Source organism: Sapajus apella, unplaced genomic scaffold (genome assembly GCF_009761245.1).
Source record: "Sapajus apella isolate SASKATOON/1434 unplaced genomic scaffold, GSC_monkey_1.0 scaffold10, whole genome shotgun sequence".
Taxonomy (NCBI): domain Eukaryota; kingdom Metazoa; phylum Chordata; class Mammalia; order Primates; family Cebidae; genus Sapajus; species Sapajus apella.
In genome coordinates, this window is record NW_022436950.1 from 42685951 (window position 1) to 42710806 (window position 24856).

At 38.4% G+C, this 24856-nt stretch overlaps 1 protein-coding gene across 2 annotated transcripts in view; it reads left to right on the forward strand.

The window, feature by feature from the left end:
* GTF3C3 (general transcription factor IIIC subunit 3) overlaps positions 1-24364 on the forward strand; it is a 49462-nt gene extending 25098 nt beyond the window's left edge. For both annotated transcript variants that reach the window (XM_032278786.1, XM_032278787.1), the window contains exons 14-18: positions 1629-1866; positions 2538-2728; positions 4390-4514; positions 20900-21052; positions 23089-24364. In XM_032278786.1, the coding sequence (XP_032134677.1) occupies positions 1629-1866; positions 2538-2728; positions 4390-4514; positions 20900-21052; positions 23089-23211 (830 nt within the window). In that variant the 3' untranslated portion in view covers positions 23212-24364. The remainder of the gene's footprint in view (positions 1-1628; positions 1867-2537; positions 2729-4389; positions 4515-20899; positions 21053-23088) is intronic.
* The last annotated feature ends 492 nt before the right edge of the window (positions 24365-24856 follow it).

The window sequence follows — 24856 nt, forward strand, 5'->3', positions numbered from 1 at the left end:
AGAGACTTCACTTAAATATATTCCATTCTCTATTAGATAATTTTTAACAACTGTAGCAATAGTCACAGAAACTCTGAAAATAAGTTGCTGTGACCCAGTCTCAAGTAATACAACTTTAAAAGATGACAGCTTCTACCTCTGCAGCTTGTTTTGAACCATGTTTCCTTATGTTATATTTTTCTTTTTATGTGATCTGCCTGTTTTCATTCAGTGATTCCTCATTGGAGGTTCATGGTTAGTTTTTCTTAGGCTCTTAAATTTTGTTGTTTTAAATTTTATCATGATGAGGATCACATTACACTGGTGTACCAGGATAGGATGAACTAAGCCTATTTGTATTACATGAAACTTTGTACACTAATATTTTCACTTTATGTTTTCTCATAGATATTTTATCATCTTGCTCTGTTCTCTTCATAGTTATTATATTTAAGGTTATTACATTCCATAATTTATTTAATCATTTTCTTATTTTTTGGCCTATGATCACTTTTGATAATTTTCCTTTATAACCAATAATGTAGCATTTTCATACACACAGATTTATTCATATTTTGATTGTTTAGGATAGAGTCTCAGAAGGAAAATTATTGGATCAAAGACAGTAAAATTTTTTATGGCTTTTGATACTTAAAAGGGAGGCTTTTTACAAAGAACTAAGGAAGAGAAAGAGGTTGTTAAAGAGACATTTTAAGGCAGAGAAAATTGAGATCAGAAAAAGATAAAGAACAACTTGATTCTCAAAGTACGAATTTGAAATCATTTGCTGAGCAAACATTTGAATGCCTGTATGTCCATAACCCTCTATCACTGGGGTCCCCAATCCTGATACCAGTCTGTGGCCGACTAGGGACTGGGCCGCACAGGAGGGGAGCAGTGGGTGGACAAGCGAACATCACCACCTGAGCTCCTTGTCCTGTCAGGTCAGTGGCAGCATTAGATTCTCATAGGAGCGCAAACCCTATTGTAAACTGCCCACGCGAGGGATCTAGGTTGCACGCTCTTTATGAGAATCTAATGTCTGATGGTCTGTCACTCTCTCTCATCACCCCCAGATGGGACTGTCTAGTAGTAGGAAAATAAGCTCAGGGCTCCCACTGATTCTACATTTTGGTGTCGTGCAATTATTTGATTATATATTACAACATAATAATAATTGAAATAAAGTGCACAATAAATACAATGTGCTTGAATTATCCTGAAACCATCCTTTTCACCCCTGGTCCATGGAAAAATTGCCTTGCATGAAATTGGTCCTTGGTGCCAAAAAGGTTGGTGACTGCTTCTTTATGGGACTGCATTCATAGAAAGTAAACTTATTCTGCCCTGGAGGAGATATATCCTCGCCAGCATGGAGAAATGCAGATGGGATTAGCTGGAACTTGTAGAGAACAAGTCCGATTCAGATGCCTGGCATTGCAGATTGTTAAACTGGAAGAGTAGAAAGGGGTAGTATTGAAGGAGTGTAAGCAACCAACTACCCCTTCTCATCTTTGTCAGGAGAGCACTGGCAACAATGTAGGCTCATGGTTATTAAGCTTCTCTTAAAATTGATGATGTGAATTTTTCTAATACTGCTATTTCTGGAAATACAGTGTCCTAACTGGTTTTCATTGGTTTCATTTTAGCAATATTTGCTGTGCTCACAAGTGTCTTGACAAAGGATGACTGGTGGAACCTTCTATTGAAGGCCATATACTCCTTATGTGACCTATCCCGATTTCAAGAGGCTGAGTTGCTTGTAGATTCTTCATTGGAATATTATTCATTTTACGATGACAGGCAGAAACGCAAAGAACTAGAGTACTTTGGTCTGTCTGCTGCAATTCTGGACAAAAATTTCAGAAAGGCATACAACTATATCAGGTGACTTCCCAGTTATTTATTTCAATTAGATTCTTTAATAGAGTAAGTATATTTACTTTGATTAGAAGCTACTTTATTTTTGGTTGTACTGTTAAACAATAAACTGTTTAATTCAGTTCGTTGGTGATTGTCAAAGGCAGTATATGAGAGCATTCACTCTAGGGCCAGACTTTCTGGGTTTGAATCCCAGCCCTGACACTTACTGGCTGTGTGACCTTAGGCTAGTTAGGTAATTTCAAGTGCTACAGTCTCCACTTATAAAAGGATATCATAATACTGTGATCTCTTAGGGTTATAATAAAGGTTAAAGGAGTTATATATAAAGCCTTTTAACAATGCCTGGCAAATATTATGAGTTATTATTCAGTACTGCAGCTATAGTGGGCAGGGAGAGAAAAAGTGAAACCTAAGCCACTTGCTTCTGTTTTAGTTTAAAAGTTCTGTTGAAAGTAGAAATAAGATGTAGAAATACTAACTTAAGCAGCATTTTCTGGGAAAAATCTTTCATTGCGTAGGAGAGTTTTGCTGTAAATAGATTGAAACTGTCTGCTTTTCCTTGTTGGAGGGTAGTACATTTCAGTGCTGGTAGGACAGCACTGAAGGGTTTTATTTTTAGAAATCAGGAAGATTTTTACATTATTTTACCCTTCACCCTCTTCCTGCAATTTTAGGATAATGGTAATGGAAAATGTCAATAAACCCCAGCTCTGGAACATTTTCAATCAAGTTACCATGCACTCCCAAGATGTACGACATCATCGCTTCTGTCTTCGTTTGATGCTGAAAAACCCAGAAAATCATGCCCTATGTGTCTTAAACGGACACAATGCATTTGTATCTGGTAGTTTTAAGCATGCGCTTGGTAAGTGTCCTGGCACGTGACTTTGTCAAGCATAAATAGTGTGGAGAAGAGCCTAGCCTCTGCAGTGGAACTGTCTGGGTTAATTAGCAGCCCCACTGTGACAAATTATTCTACCTCCTCCTGCCTCAGTTTGTTTATCTCTAAAATGGAGATAATAGTTGGACCTACTTTGTAGAGTATTGTGAAAATTAACTGAGTCAATATGGAGAACTTAAAACAGTGCCTGGCACATATAGTAAGTGGATATAATAGCAAAAATGGTCATTACTAATATTAATATTTATTCTTATTAAGCTTTGGTTGTAAAAGGCTTATATAGGTCTTATAATTCATTTTAAAGGTCAATTCTCCCTGCTTAGGCCTATTTATTTTTAAAATGATTTTCATTAATTATGGATGCTTTTGCCACCTGATTTTAATTTGCTATAATGCAAAACATATTCAAGATTTGCTGAAAGTTCATTCCTTTAGGAGATAAGTCTATATTAAGATTTATTTATGCGATGCTTACTAATTCTAATTAAACTCAAGAAAACGTCATTAATCATTTATAATAAAGAATTTCTGTAATAAGGAATCAGAAGTAAATAAGTATTACATGCAGACTCTCCTTTAAAAAAAAGTTAAGAAGCAAACAAGTGGAAAAATACCTAACCAAATCTTTAAACTTAAAATTAGGCATGTATGTTCTGCCTAAAAGCTGGTTTGCCAGATTTAGATCTTATGAGTAAACTATGGTTTTTGGCTATTTAATACTTTCATGATGCTTTGTATATGGCTGGTGTTTTTCTAATTGTTCATCCGGTAACCTCAAACATCAGATGTTGAAACACTCCTCTTTTGTGTTTGCTTTGTGGAATTTTTTCAGATTAAGAAAATATAAATATTTATTTTCCTATATTAGAAACTTTTACAAAAGGTTAAAATGATAGACAAATGGCAGTCTACCATCTTTGCTGCCTAAGAGATTCAGTGGTGCCATTCCTTCCAGAATAGAAGCCAGAAGGAATAGAGTTTTAATCTATGTGATATATCTTATTCCTTTATGAGAAAAACTTGCTTAAATTCCCCTACTGCATATGATTAGGCTTTTGACATGAGATGATTGTATATATGGAATACATGTAATTCATAAATCCCCAAATTCTTATTCTGTTACTGGATACAAAATAGTTGCTACGTTTGGGAAAACAACACCATAGTCTAAAAAACAAAACTTTCCTCTTCTCACCTCCATGATCTACCACATTTGAATTTATAAAACAGATCAACTGAATTTATAAAAATGTTCACCAAAACACATATCCTCCATTCCTTTCCAAATAGATTTAAGGTCATAAAATAGACGATTATTTATTATGATAAATTGTTTATTTTGGAAGTATTACTTTACACGGAAATGTGTAACTGTGCCTAGAAAAAGTTAATTTAGTTATTCAATTAATCTTCATGGTCAGGATACATTCATGGGGAACTTCTAATTATGTTATATTTTATACATTGTTTTAAAATTCAAACTAATAGGTGTCTGGTTGATATTTAAGACAGAATGTACACCTTGTATATGTTAAAATCAGTATGTTTGTTTAGCCTTAAAAGTGGTGAAGAAATAAGGAACTCTGTTCTTGTTACACGGTCTGACACCACTGCTCATTTTCCAGGACAGTATGTGCAAGCCTTTCGCACTCACCCTGATGAACCTCTCTATAGCCTCTGTATAGGCCTAACCTTTATTCATATGGCATCTCAGAAGTATGTGTTACGGAGACATGCTCTTATTGTACAGGTAATTATTTGAATTTCTCATTATTTGTTTCTTAAAAATTAATATACTTAATACTTTTTTAAAAATCCTGCTTCAAAAGTAATACACAATGCTCAGTATACATGATGGGAGTCCTCAACAGTTTATGTTCAGCACTCAGCATATAGTTATATGTGTGGTTAAGACTTATTACAGCAATATAGGAAAGGTACACAGCCAGATCCTCAGGGACAAAGACGCAGGTAGAATCTGGAGGAATGCACTGGCAAGCTTCCTTATAGTCTGGTGCCCCAAGGTCTCTAGCTGTCTTAGATACTGAAGATTCATTTAATTTAGTTTTAAAAAATATGTAATAATACAACCAGTAATATGATTGTGACTGTTTCCTTACAGCATCACCAACAAATTATTCTTTTAAAATTTTCTTTGTGGTTCTTATAATAATTTGAAAAATTATGTTTCATGTTCTTGTTTACTTTTTTAAAAATTATACTTTAAATTCTGGGGTACTTGTGCAGAATGTGGAGGTTTGTTACATAGGTACACATGTGCCATGGTGGTTTCATGCACCCATCAACCTGTCATCTGCATTGGGTATTTCTCTTAATGCCCTCCCTCCCCTAGCTCCCAACCCCTCAACAGGCCCCAGTGTGTGATGTTCCCCTCTCTGTGTTCCTGTGTTCTCATTGTTCAACTCCCACTTATGAGTGAGAACATGCAGTATTTGGATTTCTGTTCTTATGTCAGTTTGCTGAAAACGAAGGTTTCTAGCTTCATCCATGTCCCTGCAAAGGACATGAACTCATCTTTTTTTTTTTTTTTTTGAGATGGAGTCTTGCTCTGTCACCAGGCTGGAGCGCAGTGGTGCAGTCTCGACTCAGTGCAACCTCTGCCTCCCAGGTCCAAGCAATTCTTCCACCTCAGCCTCCCAGGTAGCGGTGTGTGCCACCACGCCTGACTAATTTTTGTATTTTTAGTAGAGACTGGGTTTCACCATGTTGGCCAGGAAGGTCTTGATCTTTTGACCTTGTGATCCACCTGCCTCGGCCTCCTAAAGTGCTGGGATTACAGGCGTGAGCCACTGTGTCCAGATGAACTCACCCTTTTGTATGACTGCATAGTATTCCATGGTGTATATGTGCCACATTTTCTTTATCCAGTCTGTCATTGATGGGCATTTTGTTTGGTTCCAAGTCTTGCTATTATGAATAGTGCCACAATAAAAATATGCGTGCATGTGCCTTTGTAATAGAATGATTTATGATCCTTTGGGTATTAGTAATGGGATTGCTGGGTTAAATGGTATTTCTATTTCTAGATCCTTGAGGAATCACCACACTGTCTTCCACAATGGTTGAACTAATTCACACTCCCACCAACAGTGTAAAAGCATTCCTATTTCTCCACATCCTCCCCAGCATCTGTTGTTTCCTGACTTTTTAATGACTGCCATTCTAATTGGTGTGAGATGGCATCTCATTGTGGTTTTGATTTGCATTTCTCTAATAACCGGTGATGATGAGCTTTGTTTAATATGTTTGTTGGCTGCATAAATGTCTTCTTTTGAGAAGTGTCTGTTCATATCTTTGCCCACTTTTTGATGGGGTTTTTTTTTTCTTGTAGATTTGTTTCAGTTCTTTGTAGATTCTGGAAAATGGCTTTTTGTCAGATGGATAGATTGCAAGAATTTTCTCCCATTCTGTAGGTTGCCTGTTCACTCTGATGATAGTTTCTTTTGCTGTGCAGAAGCTATTTATTTATTTTAATTAGATCCCATTTATCAATTTTGGCTTTTGTTGCCATTGCTTTTGGTGTTTTAGTCATGAAGTCTTTGCCCATGCCTGTACCCTGAATGGTATTGCCTAGGTTTTCTACTAGGGTTTGTATGGTTTTAGGTCTTACTTTTAAGTCTTTAAGCCATCTTAATTTTTGTCTAAGGTGTAAAGAAGGGATCCAGTTTCAGCTTTCTGCATATGGCTAGCCAGTTTTCCCAACACCATTTATGAATAGGGAATCCTTTCCCCATTGCTTGTTTTTGGCAGGTTTGTCAAAGATCAGATGGTTGTAGATGTGTGGTGGTATTTCTCAGGCCTATTCTGTTCTGTACCATTGGTCTATATATCTGTTTTGGTACCAGTACCATGCTGTTTTTGTTACTGTAGCCTTGTAGCATAGTTTGAAGTTAGGTAGTGTAGTGTGATGCCTTCCGCTTTGTTCTTTTTGCTTAGGATTTTCTTGGCTATGAGGGCTTTTGGTTCCATGTGAAATTTAAAGAAGTTTTTTTCCAATTCTGTGAAGAAAGTCAATGGTAGCTTGATGGGGATAGCACTGAATCTGTAAATTACTTTGGGTGTATGGCCATTTTCACGATATTGACTCTTCCTATCCATGAGCATGGAATGTTTTTCCATTTGTTTGTGTCCTCTCTTATTTCCTTGAGCAGTAGTTTGTAGTTCTCCTTGAAGAGGTCCTTCATATCCCTTGTTAATTGTATTCCTAGGTAAGTTATTCTCTTTGTAGCAATTGTGAATGAGAGTTCACTCATGATTTGGCTCTCTTTAAGTCTGTTATTGGTGTATAGGAATGCCTGTGATGTTTGCAAATTGGTTTTGTATCCTGAGACTTTGCTGAAGTTGCTTATCATCTTAAGGAGATTTTGAGCTGAGACGATGAGGTTTCCTAAATATACAATCATGTCATCTGCAAACAGACAATTTTACTTCCTCTTTTCCTAATTGAATACCTTTTATTTCTTTCACTTGACTTATTGCACTGGCCAGAATTTCCAATACTACGAACAGAAATGGTGAGAGAAGTGGTGAGAGAAGGCATCCTTTCTTGTCCTGGTTCTTAAAGGGAGTGCTTCCAGTTTTTGCCCATTCAGTATGATATTGGCTGTGGGTTTGTCATAAATAGCTCTTTTATTATTTTGAACTATGTTCCATCAATACCTAGTTTATTGGGTTTCTGTCCTGAAGCGCTGCTAAATTTTGTTGAAGGCCTTTTCTGTATCTATTGAGATAATCATGTATGTGATGAATTACGTTTATTGATTTGCATATGTTGAACCAGCCTTGCATCCCAGGGATGAAACCGACTTGATCGTGGTAGATAAGCTTTTTGATATGTGGCTGGATTCGGTTTGCCAGTATTTTACTGAGGATTTTCACATCAACAAAATTTTTTCATCAGGGATATTGGCCTGAAATTTCTTTTTGTTGTGCCAGGTTTTGGTATCAGGATGATGCTGTTCTCAGACTGAGTTAGGGAGGATTCCTTCTTTTTCTGTTGTCTGGAATTGTTTCAGAAGGAATGGTACCAGTTTCTTGGTACCTTTAGTAGAACTCGGCTGTGAATCTGTCTAGTCCTGGACTTTTTTTGGGTAGTAGGCTATTAATTACTGCCTCAATTTCAGACCTTGTTTCTGGTCTATTCAGAGATTCGACTCCATTTCTGCCTTGTTTAGTCTTGGGAGGGTGTATGTGTCCAGGAATTTATCGATTTCTTCTAGAGTTTCTAGTTTATTTGCATAGAGGTGTTCATAGTATTCTCTGATGGCAGTTTGTATTTCTGTGGGATTGGTGGTGATATCCCCTTTATCATTTTTTATTGCATCTATTTGAGTCTTCTCTCTTTTCTTCTTTGTCTGGCTAGTGGTCTATTTTGTTGATCTTTTCAAAAAACCAGCTCCTGGATTCGTTGATTTTTTTGAAGGGTTTTTCGTGTCTCTGTCCCCTTTAGTTCTGCACTGATCTTAGTTATTTCTTGTCTTCTGCTAGCTTTTGAATTTATTTGCTCCTGCTTCTCTAGTTCTTTTATAATTGTGATGTTTAGGTGTTGATTTTAGATCTTTTCTGCTTTCTCTTGTGGGCTTTTAGTGCTATAAATTTCCCTCCACATACTGCTTTAAATGTGTCCCAGAGATTCTGGTATGTTGTGTCTTTGTTCTTATTGGTTTCAAAGAACATCTTTATTTGTGCCTTAATTTCATTATTTACCCAGTAGTCATTCAGGAGCAGGTTGTTCAGTTTCCATGTAGTTGTGTGGTTTTGAGTGAGTTTCTTAATTCTGAGTTCTAATTTGATTGCACTGTGGTCTGAGAGACTGTTATTATTTTTGTTCTTTTGTATTTGCTGAGGAATGTTTTACTTCCAATTATGTGGTCAATTTTAGAATAAGTGTGATGTGGTGCTAAGAAAAATGTGTATTTTGCTGATATCATGTGGAGAATTCTGTAGATGTCTATTAGGTCCGCTCGAGCCAGGGCTGAGTTCAAGTCCTGGATATCCTTGTTAATTTTCTGTCTTGCTGATCTAATATTGACAGTGTGGTGTTAAGCCTCCCACTGCTATTGTGTGGGAGTCAATGTCTCTTTGTAAGTCTCTAATAACTTGCTTTATGAATCTGGGTGCTCCAGTATTGGTTGTATCTTTACTTAGGATTCTTAGCTCTTCTTGTTGCATTGATGCCTTTACTGTTACATAGTGCCCTTCTTTGTCTCTTTTGATCTTTGTTGATTTAAAGTCTGTTTTATCAGAGACTACGATTGCAACCCCTGCTTTTTTTGCTTTCCATTTGCTTGGCACATATTCCTCCATCCCTTTATTTTGAGCCTATGTGTGTCTTTGCATGTGAGATGGGTCTCCTGAATACAGCACACTGACGGGTCTTGATTCTTTATCCACTTGGCCAGTCTGTGTCTTTTAATTGGGGCATTTAGCCCATTTATATTTAAGGTTAATATTGTTATGTGTGAATTTGATCCTGTCGTTATGAGGTTAGCTAGTTATTCTGCCCATTAGTTGATGCAGTTTCTTCATAGCATCAATGGTCTTTACAATTTGGCATGTTTTTGCAGTGGCTCATACCAGTTATTTCTTTCCATATTTAGTGCTTCTTTCAGGAGCTCTTGTAATTCAGGCCTGGTGGTGACAAAATCTCTCAGCATTTGTTTGCCTGTAAAGGGTTTTATTTCTCCTTCACTTATGAAGTTTAGTTTGGCTGGATATGAAATTCTGGGTTGAAAATTCTTTTCTTTAAGAATGTTAAATATTGGCCTCCATTCTCTTCTGGCTTGTAGGGTTTCTGCCAGGAGGTCTGCTGTGAGTCTGATCGGTGTCCCTTTGTGAATAACCTGACCTTTTTGTCTTGCTGCCCTTAACATTTTTTTTTTCCTTCATTTCAATGTTAGTGAATCTGACGATTATGTGCCTTGGGGTTGCTCTTCTTGAGGAGTATCTTTGTGGTATTTTCTGTATTTCCTGAATTTAAATATTGGCCTGCTTTGCTGCATTGGGGAAGTTTTCCTGCATAATATCCTGAAGAGTGTTTTCCAACTTGGTTCCATTCTCCCAGTCACTTTCAAGTACACCAATCAAACGTAGATTTGGTCCTTTCACATAGTCCCATATTTCTTGGAGGATTTGTTCATTTCTTTTCACTCTTTTTTCTCTAATCTTGTCTTCTCACTTTATTTCATTGAGCTTCAATCTCTGATATCCTTTCTTCCGCTTGATCAATTCGGCTATTGATACTTGTGTATACTTCACGAAGTTCTCATGCTGTATTTTTCAGCTCCATCAGGTCATTTATGTTCTTCTCTAAACTGGTTATTCCACTTAGCAATTTGTCTAACCTTTTTTCAAGGTTCTTAGTTTACTTGCATTGAGTTAAAACATGCCCCTTTAGCTCGGAGGAGTTTGTTACTACCTACCTTCTGAAGCCTACTTCTGTCAATTGTCAAACTCATTCTCCGTTCAGTTTTGTTCCCTTGCTGGCAAGGAGTTGTAATCCTTTGGAAGAGAAGAGGTGTTCTGGTTTTTGGAATTTTCAGCCTTTTTGCGCTGGTTTCTCCCCATCTTCATGGATTTATCTACCTTTGGTCTTTGAAGTTGGTGACCTTTGGATGAGGTCTCCAAGTGGACGTCGTTTTTGTTGATGTTGCTACTATTCCTTTATGTTTGTTAGTTTTCCTTCTAACAGGCACCTCTGTTGCAGGTCTACTGGAGTTTTCTGGAGGTCCACTGTAGACCCTGTTTGCCTGGGTAACACCGGTGGAGGCTGCAGAACAGCAGGTTGCTGCCTATTCCTTCCTCTGGAAGCTTCGTTCTAGAGGGGCACCCACCAGATGCTAGCCAGAGCTCTCCTATTTGAGGTGTCTGTTGGCCTCTACTGAGAGGTGTCTCCTAGTTAGGATACACGGGGGTCAGAAACCCACTTGAGGAGGCAGTCTGTTCCTTAGCAGAGCTCAAATGCTGTGCTGTGAGATCTGCTGCTCTCTGCAGAGCTATCAGGCAGAGGTGTTTAAGTCTGCTGAAGCTGCACCCTCAACTGCCCCTTCCCCCACGTGCTCTGTCCTAGGGAGATGGGGATTTTATCTATAAGTCCCTGACTGGGGCTGCTGCCTTTTTTTCAGAAATGCTGTGCCCAGAGAGGAGAGGGAGTCTGGCTGAAGTGGCCTTGCTAAGCTGTGTTGGGCTCCACCCAGTTCGAACTTCCCTGCAGCTTTGTTTACACTGTAAGGGGAAAACTGCCTACTCCAGCCTAAGCAATGGTAGACACCCCTCCACTCATGAAGGGTGGAGCTCAGACTGCTTCGCTGGCAGTGAGAATTTCAAGCCAGTGGCTCTTAGCTTGCAGGGCTCTGTGGGGGTGGGACCTGCCAAGCCAGACCACTTGGCTCCTTGGCTTCAGCCCCCTTTCCAGGAGAGTGAACTGTTCTGTCTTGTTGGCATCTAGGTGCCATTGGGGTAAGAAAAAAAAATCCTGTGGCTAGCTCGGTGTCTGCCCAGATGGCTTCCCAGTTTTGTGCTTAAAACTCGAGGATAGATCCAAGATGGCCGTTTAGGAACAGCTCAGGACTGCAGCTCCCAGTGAAAGCACAGAGGGTAAGTGGACGCCGCATTTTCATTGCCCACAGACCAGGAGATTCCCAGGCGGAGGAGCCCCACGGGTCGCCAGCGCGGCTGTTTTTGTCGGCGTGGCTGCTTTGCTTGCACCCCGGCATGGTGGTTTTCCATACAAAATACACTGGTCCGGGTGCCCTTTAGCTGGTGATTGGAGCCCCGGGAAGTTGCCCATTCATCCGATTCAAAAGGGGACTGAACAGGGAGCCAGGCCAGGAGATTCCTGGGCAAAAATAGCGCCACGAATCTCAGTGCCGCTGTTTAAGCCGGTGCAGTGAGTCACCACATGGGAAATCACACAGATCCTGGCACCTTTTCAACAGATGACTGGAACACCTGGGAGACAGTCAACTGTTCAACTAAAAAAAAAAAAAAAAACGCTCTGAGGCAGGGAGCCAGGTGATCAGGCTCGGCTGGTCCCACCCCCACAAAAGAACAGCAATCAGAAACTCTCTGGATTGAGAGTTTCACAGCAAGCGTAGCTGAACCGGGGACAGTCCAGCTCTGTGGGGGAGGGGCATCCGCCATTACTGAGACACTCTACCACTACGGAGGTAGCCTGCCATCGCTGAGGCAGCCTGCCATTGCCAAGGCAACCTGCCATTACAGAGAGAGTCTGCCAATACAGAGGTGGGCCACCATTGCCGAGGCAGTTCTAACTATACCCATATAAACAGGACTGCAGGGAAGTTCACACGGCAGCTGGGTGGAGCCCACGGCAACTCAGCAAAGCCTCTGCAGACAGATAGTGACTAGGCTACCTCCTTGCTGGGCAGAGCAGCCCTGGAAAAAAAAGGCAGCAGCACAATGGAAACTCATAAATAAAGCCCTAACTCCCTGGGACAGAGCACCTGGGAACAAAAAGTGGTTTATGAGTTCTGCTGCAGCAGACCTAAACGTACCTGCCCAGCAGCTCTGAATGAACAACAACAGAGCTCACAGCTCAGCACTTGAGCTCGTATAAAGGACAGGCTGTCTCCTCAAGCAGCTCCCTGACCCTTGTATATCCAAAGAGTCACCTGATAAAGGAGAGATCAGACTGACATTTGGCGGGTATCCTTCTGGGACAAAGATAGCAGAAGAAGAAACTGGTAACAACCCTTACTGTTCTGCAGCTGCTGCAGGTGATCCCCAGGCAAGGCAAGCAGGACCTGGAGTGGACCTCAACAGTCCTACAGCAGAGGGACCAGACTGTTAGAAGGAAAACTAAGAAACAGAAATAACTTAATCATCAACAAACAGAACATCCACTCAGAGACCCAATCTGAAAGTCAGCAACTACAAAGACGACGGGTGGACAAATTCACAGAGATGGGAAGAAACCAGCGTAAAAAGGATGAAAACACCCAAAACAAGAACACCTCTCCTCCTACAAGGGATCACAACTCCTCACCAGCAAGGGAACAAGGCTGGATGGAGAATGAGTGTGATGAAATGACAGAAACAGGCTTCAGAAGGTGGGTAGTAAGAAACTTCTGTGAGCTAGAAGAACATGTTCTAACCCAATGCAAAGAAACTAAGAACCTTGACAAAAGATTTGACAAAATGCAAACAAGAATGGACAACTTAGGAATATAAATGAATTGATGGAGCTGTAAAACACAACACAAGAACTTCGTGAAGCATGCACAAGTTTCAACAGCCGAATTGACCAAGCAGAAGAAAGGATATCAGAGGTCGAAGATCAACTCAAAGAAATAAAGCGAGAAGGCATGATTAGGGAAAAAAGGGTAAAAAGGAATGAACAAAGTCTCCAAGAAATGTGGGACTACGTGAAAAGACCTAATTTACATTTGATAGGTGTACCTGAATGCGATGAAGAGAATGAATCCAAGTTGGAAAATACTCTTCAGGATATTATCCAGGAAAACTTCCCCAACCTAGCAAGGCAGGCCAATATTCAAGTCCAGGAAATACAGAGAACACCACAAAGATATTCCTCACGAACAGTAACCCCAAGGCACATAATCGTCAGATTCACCAGGGTTGAAATGAAGGAGAAAATGTTAAGGGCAGCCAGAGAGAAAGGTCAGGTTACCCACAAAGGGAAGCCCATCAGACTCACAGCAGATCTCTCAGCAGAAACCCTACAAGCCAGAAGAGAGTGAGGGCCAATATTCAACATCCTTAAAGAAAAGAACTGTCAACCCAGTATTTCATATCCAGCCAAACTAAGCTTCGTAAGTGAAGGAAAAATGAAATCCTTTGCAAACAAGCAAGTACTCAGATTTTGTCACCACCAGGCCTGCTTTACAAGAGTTCCTGAAAGAGGCTCTACACATAGAAAGGAACAACCAGTACCAGCCGCTACAAAAACATACCAAATGGTAAAGAGCATCAACACAATGAAGAATCTGCATCAACTAATGGGCAAAACAGCCAGCTAGCATCAAAATGGCAGTATCAACTTCACACATAACAATATTAACCCTAAATGTAAAGGGACTAAATGCCCCAATCAAAAGACACAGACTGGCAAATTGGATAAAAAGCCAAAACCCATCGGTCTGCTGTATACAGGAAACCCATCTCACATGCAAGGATACACAAAGGCTCAAAATAAAGGGATGGAGGAAGATTTACCAAGCAAATGGAGAGCAAAAAAAAGCAGGAGTTGCATTTCTCATCTCTGATAAAATAGACTTTAAAACAACAAAGATCAAAAGAGACAAAGAAGGACATTACGTAATGGTAAAAGGATCAATGCAACAAGAAGAGCTAACGATCCTAAATATATATGCACCCAATACAGGAGCACCCAGATACATAAGGCAAGTTCTTAACGACTTACAAAGAGAATTAGACTCCCACACAATAACAGTGGGAGACTTTAACACCCCATTGTCAATATTGGACAGATCAACCAGACAGAAAATTAACAAGGATATCCAGCACTTGAGCTCAGACCTGGACCAAGCAAACCTTATAGACATTTTCAGAACTCTCCACCCAAAATCCACAGAATATACATTCTTCTCAGCACCATATCACACCTACCCTAAAATTGACCACATAATTGGAAGTAAATCACTCCTCAGCAAATGCAAAAGAACGGAAATCATAACAGTCTCTCAGACCACAGTGCAATCCAGGTAGAACTCAGAATGCAGAAACTGACTCAGAACCGCACAGCTTCATGGAAACTGAACAACTTGCTCTTGAATGTTGACTGGATAAACAATGAAATGAAGACAGAAATAAAGATGTTCTTCGAAACCAACGAGAATGAAGACACAACATACCAGAATCTCTGGGACACATTTAAAGCAGTCTCTAGAGGGAAATATATAGCAATAAGTGCCCACATGAGAAGCAAGGAGAGATCTAAAATTGACACCCTATCGTCAAAATTGAAAGAGGTAGAGGAGCAAGTTAGAAAAAACTCAAAACCTAGCAGAAGACAAGAAATAGCTAAGATCAGAGCAGAACTGAAGGAGATAGAGACTCAAGAAACCCTTCAAAGAATCAATAAATCCAGGAGCTGGTTTTTCGAAAAGATCAACAAAATAGACAGACCACTAGCCAGATTAACAAAAAAGAAGAGAGAGAACAGCCAAATTGATGCAATAAAAAACGATAAAGGGGATATCACCACAGATTCCACAGAAATTCAAACCATCATCAGAGATTATTACAAACAACTCTATGCACATAAACTAGTAAACCTGGAAGAAATGGATAAATTCCTGGACACTTGCCTCCTGCCAAGCCTAAACCAGGAAGAAGTTGAAACCCTGAACAGACCAATAACAAGGTCTGAAGTTGGGGCAGCAATTAAGAACTTACCACCCAAAAAAAGCCAAGGTCCAGACGGGTTCACAGCCGAATTCTATCAGACATACAAAGAGGAGCTGGTACCATTCCTTCTGAAACTATTCCAAATAATCCAAAAAGAAGAAATCCTTCCCAAATCATTTTATGAGACCAGCATCATCCTGATACCAAAACTAGGCAGAGACTCAACAAGAAAAGAAAACTTCAGGCCAATATCCATGATGAACATAGAGGCAAAAATCTTCAATAAAATACTGGCAAGCCAATTGCAACAGCACATCAAAAAGCTAATCCACCATGATAAAGTAGGCTTCATCCCAGGGATGCAAGGCTGGTTCAACATACGCAAGTCTATAAATGTAATTCACCACATAAACAGAACCAAAGACAAAAACCACATGATCATCTCAATTGATGCAGAGAAGTTCTTTGACAAAATTCAGCAGCCCTTTATGCTAAAAACCCTAAGGTATTGACAGAACGTATCTCAAAATAATAAAAAGTATTTATGACAAACCAACAGCCAATATCATACTGAATGGGCAAAAACTGGAAGCATTCCCTTTGAAATCTGGCACTAGACAAGGATGCCCTCTCTCACCAGTCCTATTCAATATAGTACTGGAAGTTCTAGCCAGAGCAATCAGGCAAGAAAAAGAAATAAAGGGTATTCAAATAGGAAAGGAGGAAGTCAAATTGTCTCTATTTCCAGACCACATGATTGTATATCTAGAAGACCCCATTGTCTCAGCCCAAAATCTCCTGAAACTGATAAGCAACTTCAGCAAAGTCTCAGGATACAAAATCAATGTGCAAAAATCACAAGCATTCGTATATACCAATTACAGACTTAAAGAGAGCCAAATCAAGAATGAACTGCCATTCACAATTGCTACAAAGAGAATAAAATACCTAGGAATACAACTAACAAGGAACGTAAAGGACCTCTTCAAGGAGAACTACAAATCACTGCTCAATGAAATAAGAGAGGACACAAACAGATGGAGAAACATTCCATTCTCATGGTTAGGAAGAATCAATATCGTAAAAATGACCATACTGCCCAAAGTAATTTACAGATTCAACGCTATCCGCATCAAGCTACCAATAACCTTCTTCACAGAACTGGAAAAAAACACCTTAAACTTCATATGGAACCAAAAGAGCCCGCATAGCCAAGTCAATTCTAAGCAAAAAGAAGAAAGCGGGAGGCATCACACTACCGGACTTCAAACTATACTACAAGTCTACAATAATCAAAATAGCATGGTACTGGTACCAAAACAGAGATATAAACCAATGGAACAGAACAGAGGCCTTGGAGGCAACACAACATATCTACAACCATCTGATTTTTGACAAGCCTGACAAAAACAAGCAATGGGGAAAGGATTCCCTGTTTAATAAATGGTGTTGGGAAAACTGGCTAGCCATGTGCAGAAAGCAGAAACTGGACCCCTTCCTGACACCTTACATTAAAATTAACTCCAGATGGATTAAAGACTTAACATAAGACCTAACACCATAAAAACCCTAGAAGAAAATCTAGGCAAAACCATTCAGGACATAGGTGTAGGCAAGGACTTCATGACCAAAACACCAAAAGCATTGACAACAAAAGCCAAAATAGACATATGGGACCTAATCAAACTCCACAGCTTCTGCACAGCAAAAGAAACACTTATTAGGGTGAATCGGCAACCAACAGACTGGGAAAAAATTTTTGTAGTTTACCCATCTGACAAAGGGCTGATATCCAGAATCTACAAAGAACTAAAACAGATTTACAAGAAAAAAGCAAACAAGCCCATTCAAAAGTGGGCAAAGGATATGAACAGATACTTTACAAAAGAAGACATACATGAGGCCAACAAACATATGAAAAAATGCTCATCATCACTGGTCATTAGAGAAGTGCAAATCAAAACTACATTGAGATACCATCTCGTAGCAGTTAGAATGGCGATCATTAAAAAATTTGGGGACAACAGATGCTGGAGAGGATGTGGAGAAATAGGAACACTTTTACACTGTTGGTAGAAGTGTAAATTAGTTCAACCATTGTGGAAGACAGTGTGGCGATTCCTCAAGGACCTAGAAATAGAAATTCCATTTGACCCAGCAATCCCATTACTGGGTATATATCCAAAGGATTATAAATCGTCCTACTATAAGGACACATGCACACGAATGTTCATTGCGGCACTGTTTACAATAGCAAAGACCTGGAACCAACCCAAATGTCCATCACTGATAGACTGGACAGGGAAAATGTGGCACAAATACACCATGGAATATTATGCAGCCATCAAAAACGATGAGTTTGTGTCCTTTGTAGGGACATGGATGAACCTGGAAACCATCATTCTCAGCAAACTGACACAAGAGCAGAAAATCAAACACCGAATGTTCTCACTCATAGGCGGGTGTTGAACAATGAGAATACATGGACACAGGGAGGGGAGCACTACACACTGGGGTCTGTTGGGGGGACATAGGGGAGGGACAGCGGGGGGTGGGGAGTTGGGGAGAGAGAGCATCGGGAGAAACGCCAGATATAGGTGATGGGGAGGAAGGCAGCAAATCACACTGCCACGTTTGTACCTATGCAACAATCTTGCATGTTCTTCACATGTACCCCAAAACCTAAAATGCAATTAAAAAACAAAAACAAAAAAACAACCCAGGGCCCCGGTAGTGTAGGCACTGGAGGGAATCTCCTGGTCTGTGGGTTGCAACGACCATGGGAAAAGCACAGTATCTGGGCTAGAGTGCACGGTACAGTCCCTAATGGCTTCCCTTGGCTATGAGAGGAAGTTCCCTGACCCCTTGCACTTCTCAGGTGAGGCAATACCCCACCCTGCTTCAGCTTGCCCTCTGTGGGTTGCACCCACTGCCCAACCAGTCCCAACGAGATGAACCAGGTACCACAGTTGGAAATGCAGAAATCACCCACCTTTTGCGTCGATCTCTCTGGGAGTTGTAGACTGGGGCTATTCCTATTTGGCCATCTTGCTGGAAGTCCCCTTCTTTGCTTTTTTAATAGCTGTCTCCTCTAATGAAAGCACAAAGTCCAAGAGGTCAGATATCTTGTCTTTCTTGTTCCCTACTCTGCCTTCAGCACTTTTGTTTCTGTGATTTCATTTTTATATGTTTGATGTTTTAAAAATATTCTATAGTATAGACATGTCTTTTATTAAATCATAGGTGAGAAAGGAAAGAAAACATTGACTTGAATGGAGTAGCAGGGTCTAGTAAGGGGCTTTTTGTTTCTTTTAAAGTAAAATGATTAAAATAAAGCCTACATTAAAATGGTAATAATATTAATAGTTGAAACTAGGTATGGGGTTCACTGAGATGGTCTCTATACTGTTGTATATTTGAAAATTTAAAAATCCTGAAAAACAAAAATTTGTAAATTTTTCCTTTTTTTATATTCTACCTTTTCCTCAAAGCTGCTTTTTCTTCCTTAATGGATACTGTTTGCTATATTAAGTAATGTAGGATTGCGTATAAATTAAACATATTGAGCGCTCATTGTGTGCTAGGAACTGGGGACACAGCAGTGAGTGAGTACACAGGCAGAATTTCTTGCTCTCATAAAATTCTGGTAAAAATTGATGAGAACATTTTATAGATTAACTCATTAAATATGTAAAATATGCAGTTTTTTTGGCCTGGTAGGACAAACATTCATGTAATATGGAAGTTAAATTTCAAATTACTTTTATAGTTGAATAGTAGCCTTCAAATGGTTGGAGGTAGAGATGAAACGAGGTAATGGGTATATGGAAGTTCATTGGACTAATCTCTTGTGTATGTTAAACATTTTCCATAAAGTTTCTGAGAAGCAGATTTTATTGTAAATAACATCATTCCTGAAATTGTTTTACTTTCTCTTATTTTTCTTTCTTCCTGCTATGGGACTATAGTTAGTTTTGTATTATACTACCTAAAAAAAATTTTTTTATGGTTTATCTTTCTTACCTTTATGTTGTATTAAAAGTAAAATCATTCATTTCCTTATGTCTACCTTTATTTAATATTAGATAGACAGTGAGTACATTGGGCCCTTTAGTGATTATTTAAATGTTTGAAATGTAACATAATTTTTGGCCAGTTGTGGTGGTTTTTGCCTGTAATCCCAGCACTTTGGGTGGCCAAGGTGGGCGGATCACTTGAGGTCAGGAGTATGAGACCAGCCTGGCCAAAATGGTGAAACCCCATCTCCACTAAAAACACAAAAATGAGCCAGGCATGGTGGCATGGACCTGCAATCCAAGCTCGGGAGGCTGAGGCAGGAGAATTGCCTGAACCCAGGAGGTGGAGGTTGCAATGAGCCAAGATCACGCCACTGTGCTCCTGGGCAACAGAGCGAGACCCTATCTCAAAAAAAAAAAAAAGATGTGCTTTTGTCATTATTTTTGCAGCTTTTTAACTTGGTAATTCATAGTACCTATAAAATAAAGTGGCTGCCCACACTGTCTAGTTTTTAAAATCACTAAATATTATTTCAGCTGTCAATGAGATTATCTTCTTAAATTTGTTAAAAATTTCTTAAAGGCAAGTAATTCCATTATTGTGTTAGAAGACCTACAAGTTCATTTGCATTAGAACTACAAGTTCATATTGTATTAGAAGACCTACAAGTTCATTGCATTACAACAGTTCATCTGAGATTACTATTCCTTTTTCCTCATATTTTATCTTTACATTTGTCATTTTAAAATATGAAGACGATATTTCTCTGTGATTAATAGTGGAATAATCTGCTGATACTGTGTTTCAGTGGAATAGAGATCATAGTCACACAAATAGGTTCTTTTATTATGCAGAAAGTATGATTTGTATACTGAACATGAGTACTGCTTCTCCTAAAATGCATTCATTCAAAATTCATTAATTTTTATTATTTACCTATTTATAAAGGAAAATTTGTGACCACTTATTATATAGCAGATCATCTAGAGAATAATTATATTTTATATATCATAAATAGTTGATTTATTCTTAATTATCTGGTAATATATTTGATTACTTAATTAGGACTCTTGGACCTTTGCAATTTGTAATTTCAGTGGATGATAAAAGCTGAAGCTCTATTAAAAGGGAAAGTGAATAGGGAAGAGGTGAAAAAACAAGTTGCTTTTTGGACTCTGTGACCCACAGGGAGCCAGCATCATTGTAGCTGTGCTCTGAAATAATTTCTCCGTAAAGTCTTTGAGTCAGAAGCTTTCAGAAGGAAAAAAATCCAGTTTTTTGGGTTAAGAGGTAATATAAAAGGTAAAATTTACCCTAAAAGGTTAAGTATACTCAAGTAAATTTGCTCCTGAGAGGAAACCTTTGTAAATTATCATGATTTTGTGTCTTGCTCAAGCTTTTAGGCATGAATCTCACATCAGAAAGTTTATTGGCCTACAATGGCACAAGCCAACTTGAAATTATTTTTTTAAAGTATTGTGTACTTGTAGATTATGAATTTCTGGTAGCTAGTTGTAACATTTGGCTGTTTTCTGTGAATATTTATACTTAGCTAAAAAAAATTCTTACATCTTGAGAAGAGCTATAATGTTGACACTGAACTACACTGTAATACTACACAGTGATAGGATACTAAGCAGATATGTTTTTTAATAAATGTTTGTATTTTCAGCACCTGGTTATACAGTGGTCTAGTACATAGTTGTCAAATCAGTGAAATATTGAATTGTTTTTCTTTTTGTTTAGGGCTTTTCCTTTCTTAATCGATACCTCAGTTTACGTGGGCCCTGCCAGGAATCATTCTACAATTTGGGCCGTGGTCTTCATCAGTTGGGGCTGATTCATCTTGCAATCCACTATTATCAGAAGGCCCTGGAGCTCCCTCCACTTGTGGTAGAGGTATTGTACATCTTTAAAACTGAGACACTTCATCTGTCTGAAGATAAGTGGAGTTAGCTAAGTCCAGACAGTAAATTATAGCTTGTATATTAAAATGTATTTTCTCCTATTCGGTACATTTACATAATTCTTTTCAGTAACAGGTAGATCTTTGATATCTGAGCCTTATGACTTGACCAGAAATATGTTAATTTTTAAATGTATTTTAACACGGTACTGTATTAGAAAAAACTTTTAAAACTCTTAATCCCTGTATTCCTTCACATTTGTTTTCTCAGTTACTCAGTTTAAACAAATGAATATATATTTTTATAGTGATGCTGTTTTATATAAATGTATAAAATATATACTATTTATATATGTATTTTATACATATATAAATAGTATGTATTTACCCATTCGTGGGTGCCCTCAGTCCTGAGGGTAACAAAGGATTGAGAAAAGGAAATAAAGACAGAGACACAAGAATTGAATGTACAGCATGGGTCCAGGGGACCAACACAACGTGGGAAACACGTTGGCCCTGAGCTCTGGGCTTCAGACATTTTTATTATGTGTATAATCTCATTGATCTCAAGGGCATGGAAGGGGAGGGTGAAGGGATAGGTAAGATAGCTGGGTGGGGAGAGCATTAGAGATCCTTCTAAGACATGCTAAACTAGTACTCTGAGTTTATCACCGATTGTTATCAGGGTGCCGCTACATCAGAAGTATAGTGGATGAGGGGTCTGACCATACTCAGTGCATCAAAGGGCTTTTATCTCCTGAGCATCGATTAAAATCACTCCATATTCTGAGAACCTAGGCAGAGCCTGAAGTGTTCCGTGATCTCTGCCCCCTGTAAGGCTTTTTCCTCCTTACCAGTTCTCATCTGCAAAGGCCCTCCCAGAACTTGTGAGCAGAAGTCGCCTCCCTTCTCAGAGATCTTTGCATAAGCCCTCTTTATGAGGCCCTCATGCAGTCTCCATGTTGAAGGCATTCGTGGGACGAGAGCAGTATTGCCAGCTCTGCAACCACCCCGAGGTGTTCCCCGGTGTTAGTGAGCTCTCGGATGGTCTTTACCTTAGGCCTCCTGTTGCCGCTTGATTTCTAATTAACTGCATCAATAATATAGTTTAGTTCAGTGTATAAACTTCAGGGTACTCAGAGCCAAGCAAACTATAATTATTTAGATCAAATTAACATAGGTCTCCCCCTGGCCATCTTGACCCACACATATATATGTATTTCATACACATTTTATACATACATATATATGTATAAATGTGTATATGCATATTCATATATATATTTTTATATGTGTAAAAACAGTATTTTTTACTCACACCACTTACTCATCTTTGCATTTAATACTATAGCCCTGTCAATATTACTTGAAGCAGTTTTTCAAATACACCTAACAGGTTTATTAAAAGTTGTTTATATTATATAGTGTTATTTCATAACTATTGTTACAGCTTATACTTGAGCTTTATAGGTATCATATTTAATTGTTGCAGGTTTTTTTCAGTTGACCCAAAGTTTTTGTATTGAGAAAGACTAGAAACATAGGTCTAATCTATTCCATTGAACTCACTGGTTTGTTATTTATGTGAGAAAAACTATAATACCCCTGAGGTAATCTTTATAGTAAATTTGGTGTATCCCTCCTAACCCTATGCTTTACATACCTTTCTGTATATAGCATAGGTATTGTTTTCCCATCTGGTCATTTGCTATCATAAAAAGGGCCTTGCCTAACCAAGATTATATTACCCCATTTTTTTTTTCTTTTATGGTTTAATTGTTTTTTACTCTTAAATCCTAAATTCATCTGGAGTTTATTCTCCTGTAGCTTGTGGGTGAGACTTTACTGCTTAGACAGTTAAAATATTTGATGATACATCCAAGGAATATGTATAGTTTTATAAATTTATTTAGTATATGAGCTTTCATAGCTTTTGAAAATTTACCCTTATAAAACTATTAATTTGCCATAAAATTGTCCTGGTCGACAGTTGGAAATATTAAACATAAATGTATCTTTTTCTCCCTAGGGTATAGAAGTTGACCAGTTAGACTTGCGAAGAGATATTGCCTACAACTTGTCTCTCATTTACCAGAGCAGTGGGAATACTGGAATGGCTCAGAGGCTTTTGTATACCTATTGTACTATATAAAGCACATGAGAACGGAGCACTGGCAGCTGCTATGTGAGGACCAGTATCTTCTGCCAACTCCAAAATGGAAACAATTTCAGAATTACCTAACAAAGTGTATTTATTTTTAATAGGTGATAATGATCTTGTGATATCTATGCAAAATTATCATCCCACAAAAATTTGTATCTTGTTCTCTCATTTTCCTTTTCCATTCTATAGCGAAATTGTTCCCAGTGCTGAAATGGATGTATAAGCGTTTGAGTCAGCTTGGAGTTGAATACACTGTTTTGCACTCACACCATTTATTCATCTTTGTATTTAATACTATAGCTCTGTCAGTATCACGAGGCAGTTTTTCAAATACATGTAAATAAGGGTTGCTTATTAAAGACAAATTAGGACTCTTTATGATGTCATGACCAAGATAACTAAGTACCTAGAGAAAATTATTTAAAATAGTTATGTGGTAGGTAGAAAGACAAATAATTGATTTAGTTTTTTTACTTTTCACCTGCATGTATCTTAGCTACCTAAACTATGAAACCTGGGAGGCTGGGCTTAATTTGAAACATTGCTCCAAGGCAGATAACAAAATGCCTTATCTAATTTGTGGCTTTCTGATGAAAAAACAGAGAGGAGCATGTTCATTAACAGGACATGGTTTCCATTTCAAGATTACAAGGAATGTAAGAAAGACTGGGCACGTAGTACATATGGAATAAAGGATATAATGCTGATAAAGTAAAAAAAGACATTTACTCATCTCAACTATTAAATGTTTTTGAATTTAAGTTAACAATATTTTTTAGATACACTGTTAGCTTAATAACCGCTTTTTAGGGAAAAATAAATGCTGTAATTAATGTGCATATGGGTTTTAAGACCCAGCCCAATTGTGGAAGGGAAACAAGTAGAGGCTTAGGATCAAAGAAATAAATAAAATGGGGACTTACACTGTTTCTACTGTACAAAAAACTTTCCAGTTGAGAAGCAGAATTTGTATGTAATAGTAAATATATTGTATAATTTAAATACATTTTATTTTTATAATTAAAGTTGTTTCACATGCTTTTTTTTTTTTTTTTTTTTTACTTCATGCCATTTACAGGTCATGGTAGAGCTAGCTGTGATACAGTAATAAGTTAGACTTGTATGTTGGAATTCTGGGGAACTGAGCATTCTGTGCTCTGAGTTTCTCTCTTAAATTCGCTCACTGGACTGTGACTTCAGTGTCTGGTAAATAGCCTTGGAGGAAATAATAACTCTAAGAAAAAAAAAGTGATATTGCATATGTTTGTTTAGCTTTTGAAATCATAGCTACCATTTGGTGAGTTTTTAACTCTGCTACTGTATGCTAAGTACAGTGCTAAACACTTTGGATACGTTATCTCTGATTCAGGGAACTGCAAGGTAGGTGTTATTATTGATATTGTCATCAGCACCTTATATCTAAGGTTAAATAGCATGTTCACGATCACTAGCAAGCTACTCCTTGATCAGAGTTTTTCCTTCAGAAGAACATTAGTTGCTCTAGTTCAGATTAACAACAAATGTTGGACATAAGTTCATTTGAGAAAGAAAAATGAAACTGTCAGTGTTTCTGTCTTCTAGGCCTTTGGCCCATCAAAGCCCCTGTAGAAAACATCTTTTGGAGTGTCTCTTT